We start from the raw sequence: 22,005 nt of genomic DNA on the forward strand, positions 1-22,005 counted from the left end.
CTTTTAAAACTATTTTAATCTGTCAGGGCAGGGTTTTTTATTTCAAGCTAACATCAAAGATTATCTTGACAAACTTTATATCTCACTGTGGCTAAAGTATAGTATCAAGCTGATCGGTCTGTGGTTAGTGAACTTTCGGAGATGATGTGCAGATGCTTCAAGTGTAGACACAGTGTAATTGTGGAAACAGAGTCGCGAAAAAGCTAAAGTGGTTGGCAGTGCAAAAAAACATTAAAATTAAAAGCAGTCACTATCTCAGTGTATATATATATATATATATATATATATATATATATATATATATATATATATACACACACTGTATATATATTAAAGACTATTGTGCAAAAAAGTTATTTAATAATTTTCAGTCTACATTATTTTCTACAAAAGAGCAACATATCAGTTGTGGTACAAGTATTTACACAGGCAAGACTGCTTTCACAGAACAAGGTGTGACAATGTTGGCACTAAAATGCACGCAAACAAGCATACAAATAGTGCAAACTCAGCAGTGCGATCCAGTCGCGGTGTAGTTTGACATTTCTCGCCGTATAGTGCTAAATGGCGACAGCTCAAGTTCGGTGGTGCACTCGTGCTCGTTGTCGTCGCTCGCTGTGGCCGAAGAGTGGGCTGCAATTCCGCACATGTCCACACAACAGCAGCAGCAGCATTCCAGGAAGGCACGACCGAACGGCCTGCAGAGGCAGAGCAGCAGCACTGGCGTAACGGCCGCCCGCAGGAAAAGCAGCAGTTGGCTGAGAAGGTGCAACAACGCCATAGTGCTCTGCGGAACTCCTGCCGCCATGTATGCGGAAACCATGTTGCACACGTTCTCAGGAACCACGCATGCACCGTAGACGATCGCGAGTGCCACTACGGTGCAGTTCATTTGGCTTTCCAATCGGATTTGCTTTTTGTTGCCTCTAGCGCAGTCCCGCTCAGCACGACGTATTCGGTGGGCTGTTGCGACCGAGCTGCCGATGGTGAAAAGCGTTGGCAGGCAGAAGTAGCAACCGAAGCACCACCACAGACGAGCGCCCTCGTAGGTCAGGCCCAGCACATAAAGCGTGTCGGGAAGGGAAGTTGAGATGCGAATCAGGCAGCGTTCCGATGCAGGGTCGTCTACTGTGCCTTCGCCATTTTCCGACACCAGCTGGCGGATCAGGAGCTCGGGCAGAGCGAGAAGTAAGGCACCGATCCAAATGACCGCCAACTTGGCAGCGGTGGACGTGCAGTTCTCAATCATCTCATAGTACATCTGCACGTTGGTGGCAGCACGGTAACGGTCGATGCAGAGTGCGCACAGGGTGAATGTGGTGACACCTAGGGAGGCCACCTGGAGATAAAAACACAAAAACAATTGGGTTTTTAAGGTGCAGTGTGTATTGTTTATGATGCTAAAATACTTTCTCCACAAGGGTCCAAAACTAACACAGGGCAAGGGTTAAATATAATAAAAAATAGAGTAAATAAAACAAACCAGTGCCAGTGGTCGGTAGTGTTATTAAGAACTACAACATAATACATGATTGATGTCAAAATGTCCCACGGGTACATACGGGTATAAAGGCGGGGAAATACGTCGGTTTCATTCAGGATTTTTCTGAGGAGCTGGAAATGGTCCGGCCACAATAGTGGCTCGGCTCAGTGACCTGGCCGGGAGGACACGATGTCTCGTTCCCTCCATCAGGGAACGGAGGTTACATCCGTAACCTAGACGTTCCCCGTCTGTCGCTCACTTCGACGTTGTGTCGAAGAAGCAACACTAGGGGTCCAATTTAAATCATGCCATGCGCTGAGGAACAGGAACAGGTCTGTGACTCGCTCACTGCATACACGACCATCGGCTCCGTAGAAAATTTCTGAATGAAACAGATGCATTTCCCCACCTTTATACCCGTATGTCCGGGGGCGGGACATGCAAATTCTGTCCGCCAACATCTCATTGGCCTTTTTTCATAGATCAGAGGTATATTCGGCACTCAAGAGAGACCCCTATTGTGTTAAATGAATGTCTAATAAAGTGGCACGATTGCTTTTGGTGCGAAAAAGATCATTATTTAAGTACTTTTTTAACTATAATCCAACGCTTCTGTAGAAGGTGGAGTCCAAGCGGTCTCTTGTGGGACGTATTTGCGTTGCTATGGATACCGAGGTAATCTCTCCTTCTCCACTCGGTTGAGACATCCAGGATGAGCACACAAACGCACCATAGTGAGCAAAGAAACAGATAATAACAGATCTAAACCAAAATCAACCAAGATACTGTGCAGCGTTCCTCCATCTCACTTGTAAACAGCGGTGCCCTTCTGGCTGTGACGCACGTGCGTACCACTGCCAACCGGAAGCATGAATTAGAGTTAAAAAAGTACTTAAATATTTATATTTTTCGCACCAAAAATGTGTCGCATTGGAATCAGTCCTCTGAGGGGCTCCATACAAAACACAGTCCTTATCCGGGAATAATTATTTATAGCTGCTAACTTTTCTCAATTCAGCCGCCAATGCTAAGTGTGGCGAAAAGTGAATTTTAAACCTTTGGGAATTGCTTTGAAATAACAGCTATACATCAGTAAGTGTCTAGTGTTACTCCCGTAAGAAACAAATAGTTAAAGAAGGAAGATGTTTTGATGTTTGGCATCTAGATGAACCAAGATCTACAGATGGAAACGCTCTCCGTGTAATTTATTCACCACTTACTGGCAGGTTTGCAGAACGTGAGTGAAATGTCTCTCACGTTTAAAGCTTTTATCTGCTGAGTTATTGTGACAGAAGTCAACCTCCTGCATGGCAGCAATTAATTCTACACTGAGCAGAGCTCTCAAACGCTCTAAACATACACTTCCTGTCGAGAAATGGGACATTTGCCATGACTATTGCCACAATAAACTGGCTGCTATAAAAGAGTATTTACAGAGGCAAGACAAAAGGAACAACATCAATGAAAAGACGACGACGACGGGAGAGATGTTTTAGCAGCTGCGTCCCAGCGGATGATACAAACCCAAATGAAAAAGGCAACTGTTTGTCTTTATTAGCATAATTACTGAGCAATCAGGCACATCAGCATCAAGGAGGAGACAATTAGGGGAATGACGAAGGGGCTGCTGAAGCGGGTCTGCGCCAAACGAAAACTAGCCCACATCCTTCATATCAAAACACAAATCTGTTTGATGCTTCAACATCTAAACAAAAAGCAGGCTGTTCAGAATTCATTATGGACCATTGTGTCCATTAAGATGCTTTAATGGCATAACATTACTTCCAAAGGTGTGAAATGCATTCATTTTTCCTATCAGATGCCCTTTGGAAAATACGCATAACAGTTTTCTGCCAGGGTTCGTAGGATGGGTACAATCTTAACAGCAGGTCAGAGAGCTTCCTGATTGCAGACTGGGTTTCCAGGAGGGCCGGGTGACATATTCACCATATATTTGTGATGATTTTGCAAGAAATATAAAATTAAGCCACAATGTGAAGATCCCATTTTAATGTCCTGTTATGAGGCTAGTTTTGCAGTTGTTTATTTTCTCGCATATTGCAAGAAATAGCAATAGCAAAAATGACATTAAAGTAGGTAAGTCTTACTTTTATTCAGCGATACGTTCGTGCTATCACTTAAATGTTCACAGAGGTTTTCATGTGGAATTTTTCATGTATAAAAATGTTTAGTAAAAATAAAAATATTGGTACATTCTTAAAACATAAAGTGTTTACAGAAAACAAGACAAATCTAAAAATGTTTTTTTATTCCTATATAAAGAAAAAAATATTTGCCAAAGGGGCAAGAAATAGATTTAAACATAAACCCCACCAAATTTGGTTAGATTTCTCTAAAATACCAAGACCTCATTTCTTATGTCATTTTGCTTCGTAAGGTTTAATTCTTTGTTAGGATGTTTAGGTATATTTTACCAAAAAATACCAAGATATTTTTCTTGCCGTGTCTATACATTATACATGTCTGTCTGTCTATCTGTCTGTCTGTCTTCTATCTGTCTGTCTTCTATCTATCTATCTATCTATCTATCTATCTATCTGTCTGTCTGTCTGTCTGTCTTCTATCTATCTGTCTGTCTGTCTGTCTGTCTTCTATCTATCTGTCTGTCTGTCTGTCTGTCTGTCTGTCTGTCTTCTATCTATCTATCTATCTGTCTGTCTGTCTTCTATCTATCTGTCTGTCTGTCTGTCTTCTATCTATCTATCTGTCTGTCTGTCTGTCTCTGTCTGTCTGTCTATCTATTTATCTATCTATCTATCTATCTATCTATCTGTCTGTCTGTCTGTCTGTCTTCTATCTATCTATCTATCTATCTATCTATCTATCTATCTATCTATCTATCTATCTGTCTTCTATCTGTCTCTGTCTTCTATCTATCTATCTGTCTGTCTGTCTGTCTTCTATCTATCTATCTGTCTGTCTGTCTGTCTCTGTCTGTCTGTCTATCTATTTATCTATCTATCTATCTATCTATCTATCTATCTGTCTGTCTGTCTGTCTGTCTTCTATCTATCTATCTATCTATCTATCTATCTATCTATCTATCTATCTATCTATCTATCTATCTATCTGTCTTCTATCTGTCTCTGTCTTCTATCTATCTGTCTGTCTGTCTGTCTGTCTGTCTATCTGTCTGTCTTCTATCTATCTATCTATCTGTCTATCTATCTGTCTGTCTGTCTGTCTATCTATCTGTCTGTCTGTCTGTCTGTCTATCTATCTATCTATCTGTCTGTCTTCTATCTATCTATCTGTCTGTCTATCTGTCTATCTATCTGTCTGTCTGTCTTACATTTACATTTATGCATTTGGCAGATGCTTTTATCCAAAGGGACTTACAGTGCACTTATTACAGGGACAATCCCCCTGGAGCAACTTGGAGTTAAGTGCCTTGCTCAAGGACACAATGGTGGTGGCCATGGGGTTCGAACCTGTGACCTTCTGATTCTGATTAACAGCCCTGTGCTTTAGCCACTACGTCTTCTATCTGTCTGTCTGTCTTCTATCTATCTATCTATCTGTCTATCTATCTATCTGTCTGTCTTCTATATTTCAAATTCAAAAATGCTTTATTGGCATGACTGTACATATTACAATATTGCCAAAGCTTGGAACACATAGAATAATTATAAAGACATCAAAATAATAAAGTATATAACTTAAATTGAAATGTACATATTAAATTCATTGTACAAATTAACAGTGTAACAGATTACAATATCTGTGAACATTCGATACCACAGTGTTTTAACACACACACACACACACATATATATATATATACATATATACACACACATATACATTACTGAGGGTCACTGTGGTGGACAGTAGGGAAACACACTGAGGTCAGACACACACACACTGTCTTCTATCTATCTGTCTGTCTGTCCATCTATCTGACTGTCTGTCCATCTATCTGTCTGTCTGTCTTCTATCTATCTGTCTGTCTGTCCATCTATTCGTCTATCTGTCTGTCTGTCTGTCTTCTATCTATCTGTCTGTCTGTCCATCTATCTGTCTGTCTGTCTTCTATCTATCTGTCTGTCTGTCCATCTATCCGTCTATCTGTCTGTCTGTCTGTCTTCTATCTATCTATCTATCTATCTATCTATCTATCTATCTGTCTGTCTTCCATCTATCTATCTATCTGTCTGTCTTCTATCTATCTGTCTATCTATCTATCTATCTATCTATCTATCTATCTATCTATCTGTCTGTCTGTCTGTCTGTCTGTCTGTCTGTCTGTCTGTCTATCTATGTCTGTTCTTTTATCTATGGATAAAAGTGTCTGCCAAATGCATAAATGTATATATATATATGTCTGTCTGTCTGTCTGTGAACTAAATTTTTACTGTGTTTTGAATTAAACCGAGATTAAATTTCACTGTCTGATATTAAACACATTGCATCTACTTGGAATCAATGGCTGTTTGGTTGTAATTATATTTCGTCTGAATGAAAAAAAACACTCTTTTAATCCATGAAAAAATAAATTATATATATATATATATAGAGAGAGAGAGAGAGAGAGAGAGAGAATTACACACTTCCAGAGCAAATACATAAATAACAACTGTATATCAAATATCTTCAAAAGGCTAAAATGATTTAAAATAATTTTTAGCTATATCGTCCAGCCATAGTTTCCAATCTTTATATATAAAACAAAATTAATAATTAAAAATACATTTTGGCAAAAGGAAAGTAGTCAATTTATGAAAACTCAAATATTAAAACAGTATGTTTAAGGCAGAAACCTTTGAGCGTTTGGGAAGATGAAGGGAGGAGAACACGGCACAAATGAGCTTTTACTGTTCTGGAAAAATATTACAATGTACAGTACAGAGAATGACGACAACTTGATTAACATGCAGTAATCCTGTGGTTTAAACCAAAAGTCCTCTCTTCCTTTCACTGTAATTGAATCTAAGGTCTCTCTGGTCTCCACACACTTCACGCTTTACTTGCAAGCAGTCCAGACCATGACTGACCGCTCTCAGCCGAGCACGTCTGATCTGACACCCGCTGGCATTTTGGTGGCATTTGATGGCTTACCGGTTTCCTAGCAGCAGGTGACGATGCCTGCACAGGTCTTTACGAACGCCTCATTAATTCTCTGATTAAGAGCCTCTCCTCTCCGATGGAGGTGTTGGTTATTAATCTGGTTTTAACGGCCGCTTTCAGACAGGGGTGACTTGAGGCCATTTTTGGGCTTGTGCCTGCAGGCAGGGCAATAATTCTTAGATGTTGACAAATGAGATACTCTGATGCATTAGCGAGCTAGAGACAAAAGCTATTACAGTGAAATTGTTATATATGACGAGCGCAGAATTAAACGGATACAAACGTCCTCATAAATTCAGACCACTAAGTGGGAGTCAACAAGCTGCATTAAAAACATGATAGACAAGCCATTAATAATTTATTCAAGTAATATAGTAATATAGGATGAGGCGATTCGTTATTTAGAGCTGCTGATCACATTATTGAAATTATATTGGTGCGTCTGTCACTCTAAAGCAAAACAGAGATGTTGAATACGACTCTAAAATATGCCTGCTAACAGACAGGAAGTGCACAGAGAAAACGACAGGAGATATTGAGGCATTCCTACAAATCTGTGTGTGTTGTGACTGGTGTAATCTTTAAAAATTAAAGGCCAGTCAAAACACAAGTCAAACCCTGCCAGTTAAATTACTGTACGGATTTGCCGCCCTTAGATTTGCTTGACTTACCACGTTGAGAAGTGTCAGAGTTCTGTTGCTACAAAATAACTGCAAAATGAATGAACGTTCCCCTTCTGCCACTCCCTCGACCTTGTAGTGACACTAGGGGTCGCTCTTGAGAGCCCCGAACACCTCCCATTCTTTGAGAAAAGGCCAATGAGAATTGGCGAGTGCAATTTGCATGCCACTCCCCCGGACATACGGGTATAAAAGGAGCTGGAATGCCAACTCCATTCAGATTTTTTTCTTCAGAGCCGAGCGGTTGTACTTGAGCTTCTACATGATGTCGTTTGGGGCATTGGGGGAGGTTACGTGCAGACTCGTGCTCCTGCAACTACACACGCAGCAGCTTGCTTGCACCTGCATCAGCAGTTCATGTAACACGGTTCAGCTGTTGTGGCATTTTTCTATAAGGACCCCTAGTGCCACTACATCGACACAACGTTGAGTGAGTGACAGAAGGGGAACGTCACGGTTACTGTCGTCACCTCCGTTCCCTGATGGAGGGAACGAGACGTTCTGTCCCTCTTGCCAGAACACTGTACTAGCCGCTGAAATGGCCGGGACCTTGTCTCGGCTCCTCAGCACAAAACCTGAATGGAGTGGGCATTCCTGCTCCTTTTATACCCGTATGTCCGGGGGAGTGGCATGCAAATTGCACTCGCCAATTCTCATTGGCCTTTTCTCAAAGAATGGGAGGTGTTCGGGGCTCTCAAGAGCGACCTCTAGTGTCACTACATCGACACAACGCCTCGTTCCCTCCATCAGGGAACAGAGGTTATGACAGTAACCATGACGTTTTCAGACAGGTTTCCGCTAACATCATTGGTCCATTTGACATTGGTCATAAAGATAATCCCTCCCAAAATTCACACCATTTATGTGGCTCGCTGTACACATGTAGCCTAGAGGTGCTACAACAATGACATTTATTCCCTTTCCAACAAATCACGAGTAAAACGGCAGATTATCAATTCATAAACACTTACTTGCGCCCAGCGCCTCACAAAATGCTATTTTACAACATCTCAAAATGCTTTTGCACTAGTGCATGACTCGTAAGACGTTTCGTTTTAATGCTTGCATTACATAACCCACAATATTTACAAGCTTGTTCAAGCATGGTCAAATTGCCCTTTGCATTGCACTTGTGATGCAGACCAAGGAACGAGTTCTGAAGAGCACATGAGTCGGCACGTGAGCCGAAAGTGTCATAGAAGCACCACAAAATGGTGCGGTTGCTTCAGCAATTGTGCTTTTCATCTCACATTTGCTATTTATGACCCTATCAGTTAGGTTCAAGTGTATGGTTTATGGTAGGGAGGATGGTCGGTTTTGTTGATTTAAAACCCAGTAGAGCATTAACCTTAAAAACAACCTTCTAACTAGTTTTTAGCACCACATAGTGGTCTCCTAATTTTCATGAGATCAGGTTTTAATATGCAGACTCAGCTTTCAAATCCAAATGAAATTTGCTGTTTGCAAGCCATTCAACTTTCGAAGCCAACTTCTCTTTCCAGCACACATCATGTTTTCTACACTCTCAAAAGTCTCAAGTCAGGGCCGAGCATACATGCATGCATGTGTTATATCAGGCAGTGAGTAATGGAGCTGGAGGCGTTTTCTCCCAGTGGAATACTCCTTCGCACATTTGCCCTTAAGACCGACTTTACTCACCACTTAGCTTGAATTAAGTCACTGTCGATCAGCATTCCAAGCAGCAACCGGGACACACACACACACACACACACACACACACACACACACACACACACACACACACACACTGCCTTGCTTTCATTCAACTCCACCATTGTCAAGCCGAGCCTCTTGGCTCGCTCCGCCTGTCCCATACAATCACAGCACGCACACTGTGTGCCACCAGGAGGCCACATTCACACTGCTCTGCCTCCAAAACCCACCTCACCCCACCCTTCACATTCACAAAGGCAACCCGAGCCCTGCTCGCCTGCACATAATCTACCTCTCTGAGGACAACAGATAGGTGAACCTCATACGAACATGTACAGGTCATGTTTCACCATGAAAAAGAAAAGAAAAAAAGAGACTTTGCTCAGAAGAAATTAGGCCAGTTTTATGACCATTAAGATGTTTTGCATTGTAACATTATTTTCGTGACAATTTAGCACATTTATCCCCCATACGCCATTTCTGACAAAGCTAATGACTGTTTTCAAACAGGTTTCCCATCTTGCATTGCTTGGATAAATAGATGGTCCCACCCAAAACTAATGCCATTGGTTGAGCCAGTGTTGCCATGTTGGACAGACCGGGATGCTCATACATACGGCCAGTACAGACGCTCCCTACATGCATACTACGCAGTCTGCGTGGGGCACCAACTCCCTAGGGGGCACCATCTTACCCTAGGAGGGCACCAGAAAGTCCACCGTCTGCCCTTACTTGCACTTTAGAAGTTGCGGAACACAGACGGTCGCTTCACGATCATATCACGAGAATTTATGGCTTAACTTCCAGCATAAAAATAGGCAATAGGAGGAAGTATTTTCAAACTGACAAAATGATACACATCCTGTTTAAATTACAGTATTACAGTAATGAGAATCTAGTAAGAACCACTACAGAGAATAATGAGAAATGTCAGTTCATTATGGTAATGAGAAATTGCCATCATCATTAAATATAACTTCTTCATCTTCTGTATTTCTCTTTTAATTGTGGGGAGAAATATTTTTTGTAAGATTCACTCTGACAGGTTTTTTCCCCCCAGCCAAACACAAAAGACACTTCTGTGTGTCCATAATTATTAGATAAAAAAGAAGAGTGGCGTCTACTGCACAGTGAGCTCATCTGAAACTGGGTGTGGTGTGGAGATTATAATGGCCGCGCAGATTTCATTGGAAATAACTAATAACATGGTTGTGCCATACACTCTGTGACTGAAGTGGGACAGAGGTCAGGACACACTATCAGTGCAGGTGTCCTCGGGGCAGGCTGGATGCTCTTTTGCATAAAAGGAACACTGTGGCATTTTCCAAAATAAGGCATCATAACTCACAAAGCCAGTTTCAAGTGTAATTCAAACTCATGTTTAAAAAGACAAAAAATGCAAACATATGTATAGGTCTCCGTGGAACTAAAATGGACGTTTTTCAATCAGTGAGCGTTTTCAAACCGGGATGGGCATTTTTCAACCGCATTACTCCATAGAGATTTAAACAAGATGTGGTGGTTTCCAAGGCAATGCTAAGTGGTTGCTATGGTGTTCTAGGTGGTTTCCAGGGCATTGCTATGTGGTTACTAATGTGTTCTGAGTAGGTTTAACATTGCTATGTAGTTGCTAAGATGTTCTGGATGATTGCAACGTCATTGCTATGTGGTTACTAATGTGTTCTGAGTAGTTTTAACATTGCAATGTGGTTGCTAAGCTGTTCTGGATGCTTGCAACGTCATTGCTATGTGGTTACTAGGGTGTTCTAGTGGTTTCCAGGGCATTGCTATGTGGATGCTAAGGTGTTCCGAGTGGTTGCTAAGAGGTTTCCAAGGCATTGCTTTGCAGTTTCTAAGGTGTTCTATGTGGTTTCCAGGGTGGTTGGTAAGTGGCTTCCAGGTTGTTGCTATGCACTAATGTGCACGGGTGGTTGTTAGGTGGTTTCTAGGGCGTTGCTATGTGATTACTGAAGATGCTCTGTGTAGTTGTAACATTGCTATTTGGTAGCTAAGGTTTCCAGGGCATTGCTGTGCGGAAGCTAAGGTGTTCTGGGTGGTTGCTAAGGGGTTTTTAGGGCTTTGCTATACACTAAGGTGTATGGGTGGTTGCTAGGTTGTTTCCAAGGCATTGCTATGCAGTTCTAGGTGGTTATTAAGTGGTTTCTAGGGCATTGCTATGTGATTACTAAGGTGTTCTGAGTAGTTTTAACATCGCTATGTGGTTGCTAAGGTGTTCTGGATGATTGCCACGTCATTGCTATGTGGTTCCTAGGGTGTTCTAGTAGTTTCCAGGGCATTACTGTGCGGAAGCTAAGGTGTCCTGGGTGGTTGCAAAGTGTTTTTTAGGGTGGTGCTATACACTTACTAAGGTGCACGGGTGGTTGCTAGGTTGTTTCCAAGGCATTACTTTACAGTTGCTAAGGTGTTCTAGGTGGTTTCCAGGGCATTGCTATGTTATTACTAAGGTTTTCTGAGTCATTTTAGCATCATTAAATGGTTGCTAAGGTGTTCTGGATGATTGCCACGTCATTGCTATGTGGTCACCAGGGTGTTCTAGTGGTTTCCAGGGTGTTGCTATGCAGAAGCTAAGGTGTTCTACAGTAGGTGGTTGCTATGTGGTTACTAAATTGTTCTAAATGGTTTTTAACACTTATATTATATCACTAGGGTGTTCTAGGTGGTTGCTAAAGTGTTTTCTTGGGTGTTGCTATGTGGTTGCTAAGGTGTTCTAGGTGGTTACTATGTGGTTTCTTAGGGCATTGCCATGTGATTATGTGATAAAGATGTTTTAAATGTTTTTATTATTGCTAAGCAGTTGCTAGGATGTTCTCGGTGATACCCAGATCATTGCTATGTGGTTGTTATGATATTTGGGGTGGCCACAATGTGGTTGTTTAATGGCCCATTTTTCAATGTAAGTCTATGGGACTTTTCACCAGTTTTGTCTTGCAAATCCTAAGTCAGTCATAGCTTAGAAAATGTATAACATGTTTCCCCAAAAAGCAGCAAATTTGAAGTTACGTGATGTATTTAGTACTTTGTGTTTAGTAACTTGGTGTAAGAGGTCATTTAAAATCCATAACCTTGAGAATATGCAATAGTAATAGTGATGCTTGCCTTAGCAAACACCACTACGAAAAACAGTCATTAGGCATAATATGCACACAAACAAACAAAACTGATATGAATTAACATGGGATCCATTACCTCAATATACGGTATAACTTTACAGGTGAAGTGGCCCAACAGCCAGGTCTTAGTCAGTTCGTGAAAAACCACGAGAGGCAGGCAAGACAGTATCAGCGCCAAGTCCCAAATGGCGAGGTTGGCCAGAAGAGCATTTGAGATGCTCCTCATGTAGTAATTATGGCACACAACGCACATTATTGCAATGTTTCCTGTTATTCCAACAACGAAAATAAGGACTGCAACTATAGCGATTGCATACGCCCCATAAGTCTCGCTAGTAACGGGGTAAAAAGGGTTGGGGAAAAATGCACTCTCCTCATCCTCTGCATATGGAGGTGTCATTGGCGTTGCATCCCAAGGGTCATCTACCTGTTTGGTTTGAAATTCAGTATGTCTGGTGAGATCAAAGGGAAAATCTGTGGAGGTGAGAGCCAAAGGCTTTGGCATTGGTTCCCAAAGGGTTAAAGACGATGTCAGGGCACTATAATAAGTTTCGGGTGGTACCAAATGGCCACCGCCTTTATTTGGGCCCCTTTTCACGCTCTTAAATGTTTTCTTGTGGTGTTCCTTTGTGCCTCTTTTGCGTCTGTGGTTTCTCTCGTGGTCCCCTCTCTTGCTCATTGAATTCGGTTTGGAGCTATTGTATCCACTTACCGTTCCCATGGTAGCTGGCACCTCACCATTTAACTTTTTCCTTTTATGTCGCCGCAAGCGCTTGTGCAGATTCATGCCATTCTCCCTGACCCCATGTGTTCTGTTTGACAAGAGATGTCTGTATCCATGTTTACCTTTGCTTTCCAAAATCCACAGATGCGAGGACAGGTTACTGTTGTCCTCTGAAGTGTGCTTGCCGTCAAAGGCAGGTGTACCTGTGGCTTGATGTCTCACAGGATTGAGTTTTGGATCATGAGAACTCCTTAGAGCAATGTTGCTAGTTGCTTTGGTGTGTGCATAATGGTTTTCTCCATGCAGCATAACATGTGGACACCCAGCGATGAGAAATATCGTTCTTAAAAGCAGCACCTGCATCTTCAATGAGCCAATGTGCTGAAAAATCACTCCAATATGCATCGTATTTTCCTTGATTCACATTGTCAGAGGAAAAGTTCATGCACGAATGATCATTTACTTTGCGTAAAATACATCATTTTCTCGAGTTATATCCACTCCAGTGCACCACCCCTGTGGTCAATGCAAATGAAATCCTCACTAGAGCTTTGCTTTCCTCTTCTCAGCAAAGTGCCAGTAAGGCGTTTTCCTCAACAAGCGCTATTAATTCACCAACACACGCGTCTCTGTTTATGAAGCGCATAGCATCCAAGCAAACAGCACGAGTCGGTCGCGTCCCGTTTTCAATGGGGCGCGGCAACCTGGAAGCGTCCTGGATATCGCAGCTCCTCCGGCGCTTCTGCCGTGATCCTCTCTCCGTGTGTGGGGACGCGCTCTAAGGCGCGGCGCGGCGGGTGTGCGGGCAGGGAGCTGCTGCTGCGCCCTCCGCTCCGACAGCTTCTCCTTGGAGTGAGTGAGTGAGTGAGTGAAGAACGGCTGAAGAAAATGGACGGACTCTCCCCAGGCGGATAACCTTGTTCTGTCAAGCCGAATCCATCAACATCAGGACCCCTGGACCACCGCAGCTGGAGGCGACCACGCCCCGCCCATGCGTGCGCAATACATGTATTAGCATGCGTAATTACGCATGTCAACAGAAACATAATCCGATCAATCTTGAGTGCAACACTAGGTTATACGAGTTATATTATAGCATGTAGTAACTGAATGTTGTATGCATAGAAACTATCATTTATATCGCATTTACAGTCATTGTTTTGACATTTTTAACTGTAACATATATAAGATAAAGTTTTAGCATGTACAGGATGGTGATAATGCATCATCCAATAGATTATCAAGGGAAATAAATAGAGACATTGGCGAATTTTGTTGTCATAGCACAAGATACAATAGTATGAAAAGGGACCATCTTACCCTACTACTAGGGCAAGATGACCCCCCACCTGGGGGTCATCTTACCTCAGGGGGTGTCTACCCCCATCTTACCCTAATTGATGAAATACATCACCATTCTGCATGATTTATAAATAATACCTTTTCTAGAGCATGCATATAACATACACCTTATACATCAAAAACACGGATGCATGTTTTGTTATATATTTAATTTCTATTTATTTGTAAACTCGTTTCATACAAATAAAATTGGCATGAATCAAATATCACCATTCTGCATTTTTGATTAAGTTCACATTTACGACACTATCAAAATACAAATAAAAAAAATTATTTTCATACATTTTTATTGATTTGTAATATTACTATATATTACTCAAATCAATCAGATGAAAATTTGTGATGAAATTGAATCTTAAAAATGAGTGTAGATCATCTTAAATGGATATTATGTATAACTAATAAGGTTACATTAAAGTTCTGCTATATGAATAATAAATAAACTGTAAACAAACACTGAATTTGCCATTTGAATAATCTGTGAAATTTAACAATAATTGCAGGATTTATTAATCTTGGTTAGTGTGCAAAATAATATTGTTAGTTTATAATGCATTGAACAAATAAAACTAATATTAGTATATGTAAAGATTAACATTAACTGACATTATTAAATGCTGTAAAAGTCTAATGCTAATTGCTAAAAATGCTAAATGCTAATGTAAGTTAATTTCACTTCCGAAAGCTCTTTGTTTTCCTCTGGCAGTGTCACTGGAAAAGGCGAGATCTGACTTCTTTCAGGTTTGTTTCCTGCTGGACAGAGTCTGGTCACAGCCGAGAGCCTTTCATGGCCAAACATGACAACAGTTTGGTGTGGAAAGACTCCTTATTTACCTGCATTCATTTCTTTGTTCAAAGTCTGAGTCTATCACCTTTAAGTCTTGCGGGTCAGTGAGAGCTTGGCAGAAAATAAAGTGTAAAACAGGAAGGCCAGGTGCAGAACATAAGCCACTGGAGTTGGCAGAACCGTTGGCATTTGTGTTACTCTGTTGCCAAATCTAAGCATGGGGTTCCCAACACTAAATTACAGAGAGAGAACAGCAGCAAGGTCAAACATGTCATGAATTGGAGGCCGATTTTGAATGTTTCTGTAAAAATATGCAACTAATGCACAAAATCATCTCATACTGTTGGTAAGACTAAAATAAACATGAATTCGTTCATAATTAGCTATTTACACGATATCCCACTTTATGCTCAAGAAAATGTAACTAATAATTTTTTAAATCAAACACTTGAACTGCAAAAACACTATTCTTAATCTGTGCCTAAAGATCGCCAGAAAAATGTCCCCAAATAATTGATAAATATAAGAGGATTTTTATCTTAAATGTCTTTAATCACTAAAATTGTTTTAAACATAAACCTCACTATATTTCCCACTCAATTTTGCTTATAACAAGTGGCATAATGGAATAAGACAAAAATGCACATTACTTCAAAATGATGCATTTTCCTAATATGCATGCATCTTATATGCTATGCAATTTTGCCTCTTAGAAAAATCATGTACAATGCATGTTTGGCTATTAAGAGAAAATAAGGCAAACTACTGATTCAGTATTATTATTGTTTTTGTTGTGCATGTGTTGCTCTATTACAGCGTTATAAACGCATCTGTTATTATAACTACGCCTATAGCTGGGTTATGTTTTTATAACGGGAGCAGATCTAAGTCTAAGGCGACACCTGGTGGTTTGAAGTGGTACTGCACAAATCTTGAAAAAAAAGCATGCACAATGTCTTTAGTGTGAGAACAGACACATACTCACCATAAAAGGACACTTACAGAGACAGATATGCATACTGCATGTCTAATACAGTGTGTGATCATACTAAATATAGCATAAAGGCAACAGAAGTGTGTGTCTCTAGGAAAGTGGAGCTCGACTCACCCAGCAACAGTGCATTAGCATCATCAGTCACTCTGCTGTCCACATGCGTGCAACAAGATGAATGAGCCTCTATATCTCCATACAGATAGCAGGAATATCTCATTGCCAGTCATTCACTCACTCACACACACACACACACACACACACACACACACACACACACACACACACACACACACACACACACACACACACACACACACACAAAGATACTGAGAGTCATTAATTCAGCAATCAATCAATGAATCATAACACAAACCTGCAGTTCACTGTAGAGTGTTTAAGCCAGTGGTTGTCAACAATTAATCCAGTTTTAAAAAGTCCTTAGTCCTCTATTGCACACATTATTAAATCATTGTTTAAAAAAATATCTGATTCAATTTCCTTGCAATAAAATGGGCATTTTATGATTGTCCATCTTAAAGGGACAGTTCACCCAAAAATGTAAATTCTCTCTTAGTCTCATGCCATCCCAGATGTGTGTGACTTTCTTTCCTCAGAACACAAATTAAGATTTTTAGAAGAATATCTCAACTCTGTAGGTCCATACAATGCAAGTGAACGGTGACCAGAATGTTAAAGTGGAGATTTAGTGTAATAAAGGACTTAAATATTGATCTGTTTCTCACCCACATGTGTTATATCGCTTCTGAACACATGGATTAAACCACTGGAGTTTTATGGATTACTTTTATGCTGCCTTTATGTGATTTTTGGAGCTACAAAGTTCTGGTCACCATTCACTTGCATTGTAAGGACCTTCAGAGCTGAGATATTCTTCTGAAAATCTTCATTTGTGTTCTGCAGAAGAAACGAAGTCACACATCTGGGATGGCATGAGGCTAAGAGAGAATTTTCATTTTTGGGTGTACTATCCCTTTAAATATAGTCTACATTTTCTTAGTCTGTTAGTCGGGGAACTGGCCCCCACAGTGAGTCTGGTTTCTCCCAAGGTTATATTTCCTCCATTAATCAACATCTTATGGAGTTTTGTGTTCCTTGACACAGTCGCCTTCTGCTTGCTCACTGGGTTATAAATACAATTATTATTTAATTACTTATTTTTATACACATTTTACAATCATCGAACGTATCTCGTGCGCACGCGAAAGTATCTTAGATTTAGTTTTTTGCACAGGTCACTTCGGGGCTCCGTAGAAATCCCTTCAATTTATTTAAAAATAAAAAAATATTTTTGAGCACAACCATGAACTGCGCAGGCCCAATAATAAGTGTTGTAAAATGATTAAAATGTAACATAATGGGAAAACAGTCAATTTAATAAATGCATAAACAACAGCAAAAGTGTGATTTACCTGTAAACCCATATTTAGGTGGCCTGGATCTTATTTTCTTTTACCTTGCATGTTTTTTTTTTATGTTTTTGAGGATGAGAGCATGTCACGCAACCAATCTATGTTTGCATCTGTAAGTGACAACTTAATTTGCACCAAAATACAGTTGTACTCAGAACCGTCATATCCTGCCGGAGATAGGAGGCAGGGGCGAGGAGCCTACCCCCGTGCAGGACGGGACTCAACAGGTGGTGGTGGGGTGGAGGAGGCTGCCAGGTTAGCACACTGAAACAGCAATATGATAGATTGTGAGCAGACTTATAAAGCAATGGCTTACATGCGATTGGCTAGGAGTTACCTAGCTAATGATGTGATGATGTACAGCTGCTAGTCTTCCCGCTAGAACTACGCTGCACTTATATTGCCCATGTATGCATAAACCACTTATACCGTGGGATGCTTCTTTATCAGTAAGGCTTCAAAAGTCCGATCCATTTTTGCACAGAATAGAAAAACTACAAACAAGCAGAAAAAACAGCCTGAACCTAATGCCACATGACCAGTCATATTGGGTCAGAAGTAAACGTCTGAGTAAAAGCCATTCAATCCTACACACAATAGCACAGAAACATAGTATCACTTCTCAAATTGGAGTGAAGATAGCAGTTAGTGGTGAGTGAAGCCGCGAGCGAATAAAAGAGGACTGTGGGTAATGGTCTCTCGGATAGCTTCGGATGAGTCAGACACACAGAGCACCACATATCCTGACAACTGTGTCTCTAAAGCTTGTTCAGGATTCTGTGTAACCCAATGAGATTTAGATTTTTATGGCCAATCAGTTCATTTTTGTGTTGTTCAATGGCTGATCAGCCACATAATAAGCAAAGCAACCAATAAATACATTGGAATTAAAGTCAAAGTTGACATCATTCTTGCCTGTGTAATATCACCAACTGATCAATAACAATAAAAACCATAACAGAATTATATTTATATATGCATTTGGCAGACGCTTTTATCCAAAGCGACTTACAGTGCACTTATTACAGGGACAATCCCCCCGGAGGAACCTGGAGTTAAGGGCCTTGCTCAAGGGCCCAACAGTGGCATCTTGGTGGTGCTGGGGCTTGAACCCCCGACCTTCTGGTCAGTAACCCTGAGCCTCAACCACTGAGCCACCACTGCCCAAATTTGCTTGTACGTGTAATTGGTTATGTATTGTCTTACGAGTCATGCGCTATAGTAAAAGTGTTTAGATGTCATAAGGTAGCATTGTGTGATGAACAGAGCGAAATCTAGTGTTTATGAACTGATAATCCACCGTTTAACAATCATCCATGCAATTGTCTAATCAGCTAATCGTGTGGCAGCAGTGCAGTGCATAAAATCATCCATATGCGGGTCAGGAGCTTCAGTTAATGTTCACATCAACATGTGATCTCAGTGATTTGGACCGTGCCAGACAGGCTGAGTTGAGTATTTCTGTAACTGCTGATCTCCTGGAATTTTCAGACACACACAACTGTTTCTAGAGTTTACTCCGAATGGTGCCAAAAATGACAAACATCCAGTGAGCGGCAGTTCTGTGGACGGAAAGGTCTTGTTGATGAGAGAGGTCAACAGAGAATGGCCAGACTGGTTTGAAATGACAAAGTAACTCAGATAACCGCTCTGTACAATTGTGGTGAGAAGAACAGCATCTCAGAATAGGTTGGCGCTGTTTTGCCGGCACAAGAGGGGTCTACAGAATATTAGGCAGGTGGTTTTAATGTTGTGGCTGTTCGGTGTATGAGGCACAAACAGTTCAGGACAAGTTCAAATGCAAATTCTAATATTAAGGATTGGGATTTGAACAAACCCCTAACCCTCGGTATGAGTAATAGTGATGCTGGCTGGTGGCTATAGAGACAAATGCAATATATGTGAGATTTGCTCCTCTTTAATGGAGCAATACAGTAGAGGGCAGACTCAATCAACTTGTGCGGGTGAGAAGGTATGTCAGGATCAATCTGTCAGAGAATAAGCCTTTTTAAAAGCTGGAGAAGCAGCCTTCAGTTTCTGACATTCACATACTTCCACATGAGAAAAAGCTGTCTGCTCTTCTCTGCTTCCTCAAGGGCAATTCCTTTTGCATTTGAGACACGCACGCATATTGACAACTGACAAAAGAAAGGGAAACACACTTCTCCTTGTTAACAAACACACACTAACACAATCCCATTCCAAAAGCCATTTGGAGCGCAGCCTGGAACTCAGTACCGGATCTCAGGACAAGAGCTATTGTTCGTCAATCCAACAGCTGACTGCTAAACCAAAGCCGAATCCTCCTCCAAGCAACCATAAGAGTCAACAGTATCATAAATCAATGATACTTTAATAATAAAAGGCATGAAAAGAGAAAATGAAAAACAAAACCTCAAATTACATTTTGGAAAAGCAGTATCTGAGAACGGTTGTACACAGGGCTAGACTGGGAAGAGAAATCGGCCCGGGATTTTACATAGCAACTGGCCCAAAAGTTGTTGAGTGGGGGAGGGACCTTTTCTGCATATCGCGCCACCGTTTTAGCTTATCGCGGGCCATTCGGGGTGGCTGTGACTCAGTTGGTAGAACGAGTCGGTCACTAGTTGTAGGGTTGGTGGTTCGAATCCCGGCCCACACGACTCCACATGCCGAAGTGTCATTGGGCAAGACACTGAACCCCAAGTTGCTCCCAATGGCAGGCTAGCACCTTACATGGCAGCTCTGCTGCCATTGGTGTATGAATGTGTGTGTGAATGGGTGAATGAGACGCAGTGTAAAGCGCTTTGAATACCGTTAAGGTTAAAAAGGCGCTATATAAGTGCAGACCATTTACCATTCGGCCTGTTTCATGGACGACCCAACGGCCTGTTCGGTTCTCCCGATGGCCAGTGCGTCGGCCCACAGGGACAATTCTTGGTATGCCAGATTACCAGTCCAGCCCTGGTTATAAAGAATACATAGATCTGGGGAAAAAAGAAAAAAATGTACACCAGGTGATCAGAACTTCTGTCCATCAAAATGTAACGAGAACAGGTAGAGAGCCAGGCAGAAAACATGATTTAAATGACCAGGTTGATTCGGGAAGAACTAATCAATGAATTTGCAAGGTCAATGGCGTCAAAACTCTTAACAAATAAGCAATATATCCAAGAGTTATTTCGGTGAAAGAAGCCGTTCTTATTACTTTTAGACAGGGACTAAAACCAAAATGGAAGAAACAGTTTTTTTTTCGTTCAGGTTCTGGCATTCCTCACCCTCCTTTCCAATTTGTAACCAGTTAAAACTAATAAAGAACGGGTAATAATGTTCTTATTTTAAATGACAGTACTCTGTGCTAATGGTGGGTGATATATCAGATCTCACAAGAGAAACAAGGCAACAGATTTGGAAAGTCAAGCTAAAAATTATGGACTTGCCTCAACCAAGACAAGCAAAAATAAGCTATTACATTTTTTTCCCATGTGGGGGAATTTTCAGGATACAAATCACAACCAGCATAGAGTACAGTAACCTATAAAAAGTCAAATCTTTTAATATTTGCCCCAAATTACATTTACATTTATGCATTTGGCAGACGCTTTTATCCAAAGTGACTTACAGTGCACTTATCACAGGGACAATCCCCCCGGAGCAACCTGGAGTTAAGTGCCTTGCTCAAGGACACAATGGTGGTGGCTGTTGGGATAGAACCAGCAACCTTCTGATTACCAGTTATGTGCTTTAGCCCACTACGCCACCGCCACTCCCCCCAAATATTTCAAATATTCATTTAGCCACCTAAAATCAATTATTAGCATACATTTCTCTCTCCTGCATGCCAAGCAATCCCTTTCGGTCAAAACTGGCAATTCTTAGAATAAGCTGCAAAGTGGACCAGACAACGAGACTAACATTTTCATATAAAACACTGGTCCAGGATCTGGTTTGAATGCTCTCCCACTAAAGCAAATTTTAGATGCATCTCTGGAGGTGGCCACATGGTGGTACTGGTTGGCCAACTTTAGAGTTTGATTCCTGGAAAAATATCTCACTGTCTTCCCAGACTGCAATTTAATCCTCTAATCGTATCATCTTGGCTGACTTTAGGACTCTTATAAAAGGAAAAAAAGGCCATTGCACTTAGATCGTCTCTATTACCGGGCCAAAATTAAGGGCTAAAGCCAAGTGTGAGAGAGAGAATCTGAGAGTGTTGGCAGCTGTACAGGAAGGCAGCTATCACCAGGTTCACAGGCTGATGTCACACAGCGTGCTATAGGACGATACACACACTGATACTGAGACGAGACATAGACAGAGCAGAGAAGACACTTTAGAGGAACACTATCTGCCTTAGACAGTCTGTTTGAGGCAGACAGTGTTCCTCTAAATTGGCTCCAGCTGTCTTCTCTGCTCTATGTCTCGTCTCAGTATCAGTGTGTGTATCGTCCTATAGCACGCTGTGTGACATCAGTCTGTGAACCTGGTGATAGCAGCCTTCCTGTACAGCTGCCAACACTCTCAGGGGTCTTATTATCATTTTTTGTTTAGCCAGTGTAAATAAGTACTACCTTTGATATCGGTTTTGTACTGTACATGGCCAGCTACCTTCTAAGTCAGCATGCTTACTGAAATGGACCATATCAGTGACTAATGCTCTATATTAGGTATCA

General features: G+C 41.2%; 1 protein-coding gene across 1 annotated transcript; it reads right to left on the reverse strand.

Moving 5' to 3' along the window:
- Positions 1–291: 291 nt before the first annotated feature.
- Positions 292–13,674, reverse strand: LOC127639283 (prosaposin receptor GPR37-like). Its single transcript, XM_052121212.1, has 2 exons — positions 12,133–13,674; positions 292–1,339 (listed from the first exon to the last, which is right to left on the reverse strand). Exons 1-2 carry the CDS (start codon positions 13,183–13,185, stop codon positions 509–511), a joined length of 1,884 nt encoding a protein of 627 aa, XP_051977172.1. The 5' UTR covers positions 13,186–13,674; the 3' UTR covers positions 292–508.
- Between the last annotated feature and the right edge of the window lie 8,331 nt (positions 13,675–22,005).

This window comes from Xyrauchen texanus, chromosome 47 (genome assembly GCF_025860055.1).
Source record: "Xyrauchen texanus isolate HMW12.3.18 chromosome 47, RBS_HiC_50CHRs, whole genome shotgun sequence".
Classification (NCBI taxonomy): Eukaryota; Metazoa; Chordata; class Actinopteri; order Cypriniformes; family Catostomidae; genus Xyrauchen; species Xyrauchen texanus.

What these genes read in the sequence shown, in the direction of transcription:
- LOC127639283 (XM_052121212.1), bottom strand. Translation starts at nt 13,185, where the DNA reads ATGCATATTGGAGTGATTTTTCAGCACATTGGCTCATTGAAGATGCAG. An exon ending in AAGTTATACCGTATATTGAG is followed by an intron (nt 1,340 to 12,132) that starts GTAATGGATCCC and finishes TTTTATCTCCAG; the next exon opens with GTGGCCTCCCTAGGTGTCAC.